The 13,564-nt window shown below is 43.2% G+C and overlaps 1 protein-coding gene across 2 annotated transcripts; it reads left to right on the plus strand.

The window, feature by feature from the left end:
• The first annotated feature begins 2,460 nt into the window (after positions 1–2,460).
• Positions 2,461–12,814, plus strand: LOC308661927 (malonyl-CoA-acyl carrier protein transacylase, mitochondrial-like). Of its 2 annotated transcripts, none has more exons than XM_081317174.1 (5): positions 2,461–3,131; positions 4,856–4,943; positions 8,130–8,347; positions 9,953–11,946; positions 12,446–12,814. In XM_081317174.1, exons 1-4 carry the CDS (start codon positions 2,706–2,708, stop codon positions 10,373–10,375), a joined length of 1,155 nt encoding a protein of 384 aa, XP_081173300.1. In that variant the 5' UTR covers positions 2,461–2,705; the 3' UTR covers positions 10,376–11,946; positions 12,446–12,814. The 2 variants fall into 2 exon arrangements, with proteins under 2 accessions (XP_081173300.1, XP_081173301.1); XM_081317175.1 differs by having other exon boundaries at positions 9,953–11,510; positions 12,689–12,814.
• The last annotated feature ends 750 nt before the right edge of the window (positions 12,815–13,564 follow it).

The raw sequence follows: 13,564 nt of genomic DNA on the forward strand, positions 1-13,564 counted from the left end.
CGCTAACGCTAACCCTAACCCAAACCCTAAACCTAACCCTATCCCTAACCCCAAAACCTAACCCTATCCCCAAACCCTAACCCCCAAACCAACCCCAAACCCCCAACCCTAACCCCAAACCCCAACCCTAACCCTATCCCTAACCCCAAACCCTAACCCTATCCCCAAACCCTAACCCCCAAACCAACCCGACCCCCAACTCTAACCCCAAACCCAACGCTAACCCCAAACCCCAACCCTAACCCCAAACCCTAACCTCCAACGCCAACCCTAACCCCTAACCCTAGCCCTAGCCCTAACCCCTAGCCCTAACCCCTAACTCTAACCCCCAACCCCCAACCCCCCCCTACCCTAACCCTAACCCTACCCCAACCCCAACGCTAACCCTATCCCTAACCCTAACCCCCAACCCGTAACCCCTAACCCCTAACCCCAAACCCCTAACCCCCAACCCTATCCCTAACCCCAAACCCCAACCCTAACCCCTAACCCTAACACCCAACCCCCAACCCTAACCCCCAACCCTAACCCTATCCCCAAACCCTAACCCTAAACCAACCCCAAACCCTAACCCTAACCCTAACCCCAAACCCCAACCCTAACCCCAAACCTAACCCCAAACCCTAACTCCAAACCCTAACCCTAACCCCAAACCCCTAACCCTATCCCTATCCCTAACCCCAACCCCTAACCCTAACCCTAAACCCCAACCCTATCCCTAACCCCAAACACTATCCCCAAACCCTAAACCCAACCAACCCAACCCCCAACCCTAACCCTAACCCCAAACCCTAACTCCAAACACTAACCCTAACCCCAAACCTAACCCCAAAGCCCAACCCTAACCCTAACCCCAAACCCCTAACTCTAACCCCCAACCCCAACCCTATCCCTAACCCCTAATCCTAACCCTAACCCTAACGCCTAACCCAAACCCTTAACCCTAACCCCATACCCTAACCCCCAAACCAATCCCAAACCCCCAACCGTAACCCCCAACCCTAACCCCAAACACTAACCCCAAACCCCAACCCCAAAGCCCAACCCTAACCCTAACCCCAAACCCCTAACTCTAACCCCCAACCCCAACTCTAACCCTATCCCTGACCCCTAATCCTAACCCTAACCCCCAACCCTAACCGCCAACCTAACCTTATCCCTCATGCTAACCCCTAACCCTAACGCTAACTCCTAACCCAAACCCTAACCCCAACCCCAACCCTCCCTAACCCTAATCCTAACCCCTAACCCGAACCCTAACCCCTAACACCCAACCCCAAACCCCCAATCCTAACCCTAAACCCCAACCCTAACCCCCAACCCCAACCCCAACCCTTACCCTAGCCCTAACCCTATCCCTAACCCCAAACCCTAACCCTATCCCCAAACCCTAACCCCAAACCAACCCTAACCCCAAATCCTAACTCCATACCCTAACCCCAAACGCCAAACCCCAACCCCAACCATAGCCCTAACCACTAACCCTAACACTTACCTCTAACCCAAACCCTAACCCCCAACCCCTAACCCCCAACCCTAACCCTAACCCAAACCCTAACCCCAAACCCCAACCCCCAACCCCTAACCCAACCCTATCCCTATCCCTAACCCCTAACCCAAACCATAACCCTAACCTCCAACCCCTAACCCCCAACCCTAACCCCAAACCCCAATGCCCAAACCCTAACCCTAACACTAACCCTAAACCTAGCCCTAACCCTAGCCCTAGCCCTAACCCTAACCAAAACCCTAACCTTAACCTTAACCCTAAACCTAACCCTAGCCCTAACCCTAAACCCCAACCCCTAACCCCTAACCCTAACTCTAAACCCCAAACCCCAAACCCTATTCCTAACCCAAATCTCTAACCCTATCCCCAAACCCTGAACAAAAACCAAGCCCAAACCCCCAACCCCCAACCCCAACCTGAACCCAAACCCCAAAACCCTAACTCCAAACACTAACACTAACCCCAAACCCCATACCCCAACCCCTAACCCTAACCCCAAACCCCTAACTCTAACCCACAACCCCAACCCTATCCCTAACCCTATCCCTAACCCCTAATCCTAATCCTAACCCTAACCCTATCCCTATCCCTAACACCAAACCCTAACCCTATCCCCAATCCCTAACCCCCAAACCAACCCCAAACCCCCAACCCTAACCCCAACCCCTAACCCCAAACCCCAACCCCTACCCAAATCCTAACTCCAAACCCTAACCCCAAACCCCCAACCCCAACCCTAGCCCTAACCCCTAATCCTAACCTAACCCTAACCCTAACCCTAAACCTATCCCCAAACCCCAACCCTAACCCTAACCCAGGGGTAGGCAAGCTCGGCTCTTTTATGACGCGTGGACTTCAACTCCCATAATTCCTGAGTCAGCTATGCTGACTCAGGAATTCTGGGAGTTGAAGTCCACGCGTCATAAAAGAGCCGAGCTTGCCTACCCCTGCACTATTTCTTTAACATTAGCGTAATCCTTAACCTGCAGCTAGTCGGCCGCGGGGAATTGTCACCGAATTGCCTTACTCCAGGACGCGCCGAGGCCGCGCTTGCGCCCGGAGCGACCTCCCGCTTTTGGGGAGCCGCGAAACCTCCGTCGCCGGCGAGCCTTTTCTTGCTTTTTTTTTTTTTTGCGGAAGTTTTGAAACGAGGAAACCAGAGCAGCGGCAGAGCAAGCGGCCGGGGCTACTTCCGATGCCTTTGCGCGGGGCCAGCATGGCCGTGCGGGTGGCTGCTCGGCGCTGGCTCAGCCGGGAGCCGTTCATTCGGCCGGCCGGAGCCGAGGGGGGATCCGGCGTGCAGCAGCTGTTGCAAAACGCGACCGTCGAGATGGAGGAGGAGGAGAAGAAGAAGCGGAAGGTGCAGCGCGCCCCCGAGAACACCTCCGTGTTGCTCTTTCCCGGCCAGGGCAGCCAGTTCGTGGGAATGGGCCGCGGGCTGCTGCGCTACCCCAACGTCCGCGAGCTTTTCCGCCTGGCCGAGGCCCTGCTCGGCTACGACCTCTGGCACCTCTGCCAGGACGGCCCCAGCGCCCAGCTGCACCGGACCGTGCACAGCCAGCCCGCCGTCTTTGTCTGCTCTTTGGCTGCCGTGGAGAAGCTGCACCACCAGCGGCCCTGGGTGAGGAGGGTCCCTGGCGAGGGCGGCCGTGTGGGAGACTCCCAGACCCCGAAGGCGAGGAACGAAAAGAAGCCGAAATCTTGGGGGAGAGAGAGAGAAAGAGAGAGAGAGAGAGAGAAAGAGAGAGAGAGAGACCATCCTGGAGCCTTTCGAGCAGCTCCATTGCCAGGGATGGTCTCAGCAAGGGGGCTGGACTAGAAGACCTCTAAGGTCCCTTCCAAGTTCTAGGATTTTGAGCTGTTGCTGCGGCAGAATCCACCCAAGCTGTTTTTTTTAATGACGTAGGTTTAAGGGAGTGTTCCCCCCAAAAATCCACTCCTACAGTGGTTTAAAGTGAAGTACGCGAAATAATCTTTTCTGTGGGAGGAGGAGGAGAAACCATTAAGCCTTTGGCACCTTATTATCTCAGCCAAAAATCAGGATCCTCCCTGCAAAGGTGTGGAACTTGCTTAAGCGTTACTTTTCTCGCTCAGGGGAACTTGCTGGTAAACTCTGAAGAAGCAGATGAGACAAACTTGGATCCAAGCTGCTTGGGGAATATCAATCAAAAGGGTTAAAAAGGCTAAGATCAAAACTATTGCCATCCAGAGAGAAGCTGTAGTATCTGGAAAATAAGCCAGATGAAGTGGTGGAGAAACCTAAGCAAGTGTGTTCTCTCTGGAAACAGACAATGGCAGCTAAACATATTACAGAAAGTCAGCCTGAGAAACTTAACTCATGCTGCTGGAATATATTTATTCTTTAACCTATATTTAACAGGTGCAAAAAAATTGGAATTTTAAAAAACTTTCAAAACTCTATGGCAACCCCCCCCCCCCATTTCTTAAAATTGCAAGATAAAAGCTGAATGACTTACAGGTAGTTCTTGCGCCACTTGTTCAGCGACCGTTCAGTTTCCACAGCCTTGAATGAGGGGTACTTATGATACTGTAGTAGTTCCTTGTAGTTGTGACTCTCACAATGTCTCCTGGATCGTGTGGTTGTAATTCAGCCACTTGAAAAACAGTATCCACAGTCACGTGATTGCTGTTTGTGGAATGAAGAAGCTGGCAGAGATTGGTAATCTCATGGGTGTGGGATGTGTTCACACTTTACAACAGTGTTGATCAGTGAAAGTTGCAACTCCCAATTATAATTGTTAAGTGATGACTACCTGTATATGACAAACAGATTTACACCCACTTACTAAACAGCTGTGATTATTTGGGTTTATCAGGGTTCGTTTATTTGCCTGCTGTTTTGTAAAGTGTATAAATCTGTATTTTTAGAAAAAAAAATACTAGCCTCAAACACATATTTTACTAGACAGTGCTTAACTGAGACATTAATCAATCTGAGTGAGTTCAGAGCTGAAAATAGAAATTGGAAAACTACTGGACAGTTACAGAAGATATTTTATCATCATTTTCACCTATCTGAGACTAATGGGGAGGAAAAGATTTAAGTGCTATCCCATAGATGCTAAAGCATAAAGAAATAACTGGACATTCTCCTTGTTAGAGTAAAGCATTCATTCCTTAGTGTCTTAAGATTATACAAAAAACTCGTTTGCTTTCAGTTTAGAACATTTCTAGAAATTATACAGTTTAGCTTTCTGAATACGTGAGATCCTAAGTACTCTCTGAGTTGGTAGTTTTCTTGCACATATTTCCTTACTAAACTGTATGACATCATCAGTGCCCTTCTGAACATGTTTTCAAAAGTGAAATTTTTAATTTTTACAGGTACTTGAGAGCTGTGTTGCAGCTGCTGGATTCAGCATTGGAGAATATGCTGCCCTTGTTTTCGCAGGAGCCATGGATTATGCAGAAGGTATAAAGCAAGTATCAGTATACAAAAATATTTTATTTTTCCTTTATTGTAACATTGGTATGCACGATTTTTGTTCAGCTTGGAGCTACACCATCCTGAACAACATTTTGACACTGAATTAAATATGTGCATTAAAGGAATGCACATGAGGAATAAAAATTCTTCATATTATGAGGAATAAAACGTTTGATTATAATTCTCATAAAATACAAAATAGGTGAGTAAAAAAATTCTTGATTAGCAAAAATAAGAGGTGGCAGAATGAGGGAGATGGTAACAGTATCAAGAGGATACTGGAACCACCATATCTCCTACCAGGTTACACATCTATGGTTTAATATATCTGTGATATATTTGTTGATTCACATATTTCTTTTACAAATCGATCATATACAATAATCCTGATTTTATTTTTTCCAAGAACTCCAAAATGGAATTTCATATTTACTAACGTTAGATATGAAAAGTTGCTTATGATTACTTTTGTTGAAATGTGAAACTTATTGCAGAGTTCACTTGATGAAAAAAGCTGATGTGAAAGTGAAGCACAGGAATCATATAGTTCATAGACCTTACACAGAACATCTGTGAAATCTTGCATCCATTTGGTACACGTGAAATACGTTATATAAGCATTTATTTTCAGTACAGTTGTGCAGTTTTGCAAAAAAAATACTGAATATGTATTATGTCAATATAGTTAAAACACTGATCTTGAAAAACGATTCTTGTAAAATTTTAAATTTAAAGTACGACGTGAAATATTTAGTGCAGGTTTCTTGTAAAAAGTAATTCATGTTGGATATTCTATTAAATTATGGTGTATGGCAGGGGTAGGCAACCTTGGCTCTTTTATGACTCGTGACTTCAACTCCCAGAATTCCTGAGCCAGCCATGCTGAGGGGAAAGGGAGAAGTTTCTATGCTGAGCCATGCTGGCTGAGGAATTCTGGGAGTTGAAGTCCACGAGTCATAAAAGAGCCAAGGTTGCCTACCCCTGGTCTATGGGAATCCATGGTTTAAGCTTTTAAATGTAAAGCTGTGCATCTTTTTTTGCTTCATGTCTTCTCATCACTTGGTTTCATTTGTCTCCAAAATAGAGCTGTATTTTGAAGTAAAGATAAAAGACATTTGTTTCAATGTCTGTTTTGCCTAGTCAGAAGTTTTGTCTGCAAAGCTTCCTTTTAACTTCTGTTTTTTTATTTTTCAAAATCGAAATAAATAAGTAAAAAGCTATCACTTATGCAAGCAGACATTATTCCAAATCATGATTTCAACTTCCTTTACCATGGTTTGGTTTTCTCAAGTTCTCTGCGCAGGCATATGGGTATCCAGTTGTTTGGAACATGGCTCAAGATCCAAAACAAAACAAACTCACTTGGAATTCCAGCAACAAAGTTTTTATCTCAAAAGAAGCGTTTGCAAAGGCTTGGTGGACTGAAACACACACAGGAGTTCAGCCACCCCTTACAGAGCTGTTTAACACATTTTTATATCCTATCCCTGACGCAGATTCCACCTCCCCTATCGCACTCAACACCCCTTCCCTAATCATCCGACAAACTTTCCAGACCGCCTAAACCCACTGTCCCTCCCATGTTCCAGGAAGCCCCTTTGTCCATAGCCTATCTTTCACCATCTGGTGTTCTACAGGCCGCTCCTTACAATTTGTAACTTCTGCTTTTTGTATTTGTACTTGTTAATACTTAGATATTATTTCTGATCTTCAGTTGGCTTCTGCTTCAACCTTTAGACTCATTAGAAATTTCTGAATAATACTTTTATTCCTTCCACAGGTAATATTTATGTTGGTGCTGCCAGTGAAACAGGCCAGGTATCCTTGCATAACCATATATAGATAGCCCGGGAAAGCCTCAGAACAACTTCCTTAGTGCTTTGAAGAGAGGTGTTTTGGTTGTGCCAGCGTGTTTTTGCAAAATATCCCTGAAATGCTTTGCAAGCTTTAGCAATTGATAACCAAAGTGAAAGTGTGGGGAAATATGGTACTGAAAGAAACCTGAACAAAACATACTTTCTGCGTTAGGGAATTGATTTAGATAAGTCTTTAAGATTCTTTTTATTCCTTACTTACTGTGATTTGCGGAAGGGAGACCTTTTACTTACGTTGATATATTTATTTTCCTTGGATCTTTCTTCCCAAACATTCATTGTGGTCCTATTTTCCAACCAGCATGGCTTGGAGCCCTCCAACTAACGAAGCTGGGCATGCATATCCCAAGAATATATTTTCCCAAAGAGCAACTACACTTTGTTTTTCTTCCTTGAAAACGTTTTGCTATTTCTCCAAGAAACCTCTTCTGTTCTGAACTGAAGAAACTTCTTGGATGAGAAGCAAAATATTAAAAAAATAAAACAAAACCCCCAAACCCAAAAATGTCCAGTTGCCTTTTGGAAACAAGCACTTTTGGGACAATCCTGACCTGGATGATATAGACACTGGCTTGCATGCCTTTTCATTTTGAAGCATTTTTCCAAAGGATGTCTTTGAATCAGCAATACACCAAAAGTTTTGTCTGTTTCAAATAGATCTTTGCCTCATGTGGGTCTATGTAAAGTATACTGATCCTTAACAGAGCTACACAGATATGAGTAAAGGCAACTGTAATCCCATATCTTCGGCATGTGAATTCTGTGATTGCCAAATGTGAAATGAAAAGGATTCCCCAGAGATTTTAAAGTTGGTGGTTTCCAGCCCTTTTCTTTATAAGAACTACTACATTGTTATTAGTATGTTTTTAACTATCATATAAAGATGCAATTTAAAAAATATAATAATTTCAATTTTGAAAACTACTTACCCATTTTTAAATACTTTATTTGTCAAATATATAAAGACCGTTGTTTCATACTGATGCTGTAAAAAGCATCATTGTTTAATTTCACAATATATTACATACATTTTTGTGAAACCATTACATTACTCTGAATACAATATAGAAGAAATATGTAAGAGTATATCATCTCTTTTTTTCTCCCAATAACCACAGTAATTTGCAGAACAAATTGGGAACAATTTACATCAAATACTTCCAAGATTTCAGAATAACTGATCTGTGAATTCTGTGTAAATGAGTTTTACATTTTCTGCTGCTACCTCCATTTTTGCTCCGTAGCAAAATGGAGCTTGGATAAGCATCTTTATACAGATTTTTTTTCTTTTCTGCAGCCCTGTATGCTGTCAAGACACGTGCTGAAGCTATGCAAGAGGCCTCCGAAGTCATAGCAAGTGGGATGCTCTCTGTTATTGGCCGAAGAGATTCAGATTATAAAGCTGCTTGTTTGGAAGCTTGTGAATACTGCAAGTCAGTGGGCATAGAAGATCCTGTATGTGAAGTTTCAAACTACTTGTTTCCAGACAGCAGAGTCATTGCAGGACATTTACAGGTATTATTAAAAACAATTGTAGCTGACCGTGGAAAGATATTCGGAGAACAAGTCAACTTCACCAACCTGAGATGCTCTAATTGCATTAATTAATTACTAATTGCAATAATTACTGTAATATAAACACTAATATAATATATACATATAAATACTAATTAAAATAATTAATTGATTGCATTAATTAAAAGCTCTAATTGCATGCCAAAACAACTAGATACAAAAAGTTTTTCCCTCCTCATGTCATCACTCTGCTGATTGCCTAATTCCCCCAGCACTGACTTATGTCTAAGGATATTTACGCATGTACTAGGGCTGTATTACTGTTATCCTGCTCATCTTTCCTATTACCTTCTACTCACATCACTTTGTTGTCTATATGCACACTGAGAGGTTATGCATCGGAGACAAATTCCTTGTATGTCCTATCACACTTGGCCAGTAAAGAATATTGTATTGTAAATGAGTTGGACTGTAATGTACTCTCCTGCTGGCAGGCTGGATGGATTTGTAAATTGGGGAGACCTAGCTGGGCTGACTCTTGATTCCTACTTTCTCATTTTGGCAGAATTAGTTGTCTTTACATTCAAAATATTCCCCCTCCCCAATATGTTTAGCATGCTAATGATTTAAAAAGAAAGAATGACAGTAGCTAAACATGACATAGTTCTCATATTATGCAGGACGTTTATAGGGAAACCATATTTATTTTCTGTAAAATATAATCTTTAATCAGGAATATTTATTTTAAAGGGTTTATTTTTGCCACAGACATCATTCCACGGTGCCTGGTACTTGGAAAGATTGATGGCCCCTTTTATAAAGATGAAGAACTATGGGCAGTTCTTGGATTAAAACCACTCATTCAAACAACTGTTCAAAGTTACTGTGGCACTGTGCGAGAGGGACTTGGGACCAGTCCACAAAGTCACGGGTGTTGCAGCGTCCCCACAATCACATGATCCTTATTTGGGACTTGGCAACTGGCTCACATTTACAGTGTTCCAGCGTGCTGCAGTCATGTGATGGTTATTTGTGACCTTCCCTGCCAATTCCCATAAGCAAAGTCAGTGGGAAAACCAGTAGGAAGTTGCAAGTCGTTCCTACCTCTTTTTTGTCTGTGGCATCCATGCACCCACCTATGCACCATTTCCCTGCAGCACCAGCCAACCAATCTGCCAGTGGTACCTACTCATCTGCTGGCTTGTTTGCCTGCTGTCTCTTCCTATGATATGATTATGTGAGGTTCTCAGTTAACAACCTGTGTGGTCCTAAAGTTTCATTCACAATCAGGACTGTTAGGTTTGCCTGCAATAGGAGATGCAGTCTCATGATATCATGCATCACATAGTATCCAAACTACATTTAAAGGCAGCCCACAAGATGGTTTTTCTGTTCTGATGGTGAATGCATGTTAAGGCTTCTTATTTCTGGCCTAATTTTTAGTGCTTATACTAATATTGACCAGTTGCATGCTTCTGAAACATCTTTTTTGTTGTTTTTCCTGGATCACATTTCACCAGCTGTTTATTCAGAATTCTTTAAAAAGTGAAGTATATTAAAGCAATTCTAGACGAGTGAAATAACTCTTCTTTTTTGTAATCTTAGGCTTTGGAATTTTTACAGAAAAATTCAAGAAAATTTTCATTTGCACGTGTAAAAATGCTGCCCGTGAGTGGTGCTTTTCATACCCGCCTAATGAAATCAGCAATGCAACCTTTATCTGAAGCTCTTGAATCAATCAGCATCCAACAGCCTCTCATCCCTGTCTATTCAAATGTGGATAGCAAGAAATACATGCAACCAGAACAGATTCAGCATTATTTAGTGGAACAATTGGTTTCACCAGTGAAATGGGAGCAAATAATGCACAGAATCTATGAAAGGAATCAAGGAAAAAAGTTTCCATATACATATGAAGTGGGACCTGGAAAACAGTTAGGTGCAATTCTAAGAAGTTGCAATTTAAAGGCCTCAAAATACTATAGTAATATTGATGTTTCCGAAGATGAAACAAATGAAGAAACATAGAGATCCTTGCAAGAAATGGAAGGTCATTTGCTCCCTGCATAATTTCTTTGCACAGGTTTATTGCCGTGTCCAGAGCGAAAACATTGTCCATTGTCTTTTTGAACCTTTCATCAAATTAAGACATTTGCCTGTGAGTGCCTTACATGCAGTGGTGGGATTCAGCTGGTTCTCACCACTTCGGCAGAACCGGTAGCTAATTTTTTTGTTGCCCAGGCCCAGAATGGACTTCCGGAAGCGGCATCCACACAGAGAACCGGTTGTTCACATATTTGAATCCCACCACTGCTTACATGTATTTGGTACGTGCATTTAACAGGCCTAATTCCCCTCACCTAGTTGTCCTGGTGACACAAGTGAAGAGTAAAAACTACATTTGCAGTCTGTCTGACCTAATGGAGCCTTTCTTCCTCCTGAGTACAGTGTAAGCTTATATGGCAACACTGGTATGTAGAACTAGACTCTCCATTGCATGCAGTCACACTGTAAGCCTGGAGACTTCACTTCTGTCACTAGGAAAAGGGAGAAAATGGCTTCAACTCTTATGTTAAACATGCAAAACAATGGCTGAAAAGACTTACAGTTACTTATTGAGAGCAATTTTATTAAAAACAAATGTTTTTACAATGTTTTGTTCACTTTTCATATGTGTTGAGGTGTTTGAAAGAAAATTATTGTTTTGGTGACGGCAGCACGAATCTTGGATCAATCTGACTGGCTATGGCAATAGCTTTCTGAAACTGAATGTTTGAAAGGCAGTTAGATAATTTGCTACAGTAGTATAATAATTTGAATTGATCAGAATTCGGAGATTTAGAAAGTCATTGCTTCAACAGTGTTCATAGGACTGTGTTCACTCCTGAACTAGAATTTTTTTTTATTTAAGTAGTTACTTTGAACACTGAACTTAGAAATTCGCTGGGAGATATCCAGGATGCACGAAAACGCCGGCAAGAAAAGAGAGTAGACCAGAGGAGTGTAATGGGGCAGCTCCAAAAGCAAAGGAGAAGGCATTAGGAAGCCACGCCTTGGCTGAATTATAAAAGGGAAGGTGTGGGAGGTGCTGGTTGCCAAAGCCTACCGTTCGTGTTGAGGATCGAGTTTCTGTGAACTGTGTTTGCCTTGGACATTGACTCAGGTCTGTGAATAATAATAGAGGTTGGTTTTTCTTGCGGTTTTCTGCCTGCTTGTTGGAAGAGGGGTTTCTCCTTATGAGCATAACAAGGACTCACGTAGGCTGGGACAGAACACCATGTTGAAAAAAGTCACATTTTCTAAGTTCTGTCTAGGTGCAACAAGGTGTAAATATGGATAATCGAAATAAATATGTTTCTCAGTGTAACACTTTCCAAGACAAAAGCAAATATTTTAATAACTTGATTCCCAGTGACCATATGGATATAGTCATGTCCTTTTTGGGGGGCAACAGTGGAAATGGAATTGCTTTTTTCGCAGTCAAGCCCTAGGATGGGTCCCCAATCTGGGCTGTGGCCTATTACTGGGCTGTGGCCTTCTGGCCACTGGGCCGCAAAACAGGCTGGCCAGTGCACACACACACCCCAACTTGTGCGAGTGTTGTGACTCAGGGCCAGCCTGTGGGCCCGGCAGCCGGCTCGGATGTATCGGATGACTCAGATGAGGGGGAGGAGGGAGACGAACCGGCTGATGATGGCTTGGAGGCTTCGCAGAGCCCTCAGCTGGGGCCCTCTTCTCAGCTGCGTGAGCCCGATAGTGCGGAGGATGATGACCCACAGCTGGCCCTGTTCAAGGACGCCCGACGCAGGAGGCAGTCGAGCAGGAACAAACAAAGAAAGGCTGTGGGACTCCTCGGGAGGAGGCACAGGGAGACCACGCCCTGAACTCTAAATAAAAGGAGTGTTTGGGGAGGGGCTGGTTGCTGAAAGCAACCCTTCCGCTTGAGGATTCAAGTTCCTGTGTTTCTTGTTCTGTTGTTTGGCTTGTGAATTAAACTTGGCAGACGCTTTGCAGCCTCAGACGCTCTCCAGTCTCTACTGCTTGAACAGGGGTTTGCCTTAATACAAGGCCGGTAGTTGGCTGGTTCAGAACAGCGAGTGCCACTGCCACTATGCAAATGGAGTGCCGCCAGTATGCAAATGGGGTGCTGCATGGCGAAAACAGGGTGGTGCATCGTGTATGTTTGTGGCTGTTTATGTGTGGGGGGGGCGCATGTAAAATGCTTCCCCCTGCATTTTCCTCTGGTCCGCCAACTGAGAAAGGTTCTGCCCTAGGATATCCTGGTAGCTTCACATCAAAATGCTAAGCAGGCTTGATCTTGTTTTGCTTTTTTTTTTCCAGATCAGTCAGTCACAATAAGGTGCTACGGCTTAATTCTGAATTAAAATAACTGTGAAAACCTGAACGCAGAATACTCCACTTTTACCTCTTTCTCATTATTAAATGAATAAAATGAATATTGAATAATCTCATGCAGGATATGTTATTTTTTGAGCTAAGTGTGTGAGATGTCTGGTACTGATTTAATCAGATACCTTAATCCAGTTACAGCTTAGTGTTAGGCATAAACCATGGTATTATATGTATGTTATGTATGCGCACTTTTGAAAGCAGGCAACAGAATTTCATTTTTAATTGTGCCAGTTTGCCCACCGTAAATTATCATAGGGATTATTTTCCATTTTTCTTATTTGTTTGATTGATGAGACATCTCTCAATAATATGCTGTCCACAGCACTCTGACCACAAAAAGTACAAAGATAAGTCCTTACTAAACCCTCCTAAGCAGAGATCTAAAGCTTCTTCCTGAAACATTATCTGTCTTTAATTTAGGAAATAATACATCAATTATGTGTCATTAAATCATTTTCAACTCCCTAGTAACCATAAATAGATTTTCTCCAAGATCCTAACTTGGTCCTAACCAATAGTGCAGCTATTGCCACTGTGACTGAATCCATCACTTGCCTCTTGGTTATCTTTTTTCCCACCTTTCCAGCATTATTAGGGCCTTCTTCACAAAGTAGGTCTTTGCATAATGTGTGTGAAGTAGGATAATTTGAGCCCAGCTGTTTGTGCCTCAAGGGGTAACTCTAGGTTGATTTGTTCGATAATCCATCTGTTTTTAGCTGTGCTTGATAGTCGCAGGAATCTTTTAACAGCAAAATTCAAAATTGTCAATTCTTCTTCGAGGTCCAGTTTTCACTTCTAAGAGTG

This window comes from Vipera berus (assembly GCF_964194415.1).
Source record: "Vipera berus genome assembly, chromosome: 2".
NCBI lineage: Eukaryota > Metazoa > Chordata > Lepidosauria > Squamata > Viperidae > Vipera > Vipera berus.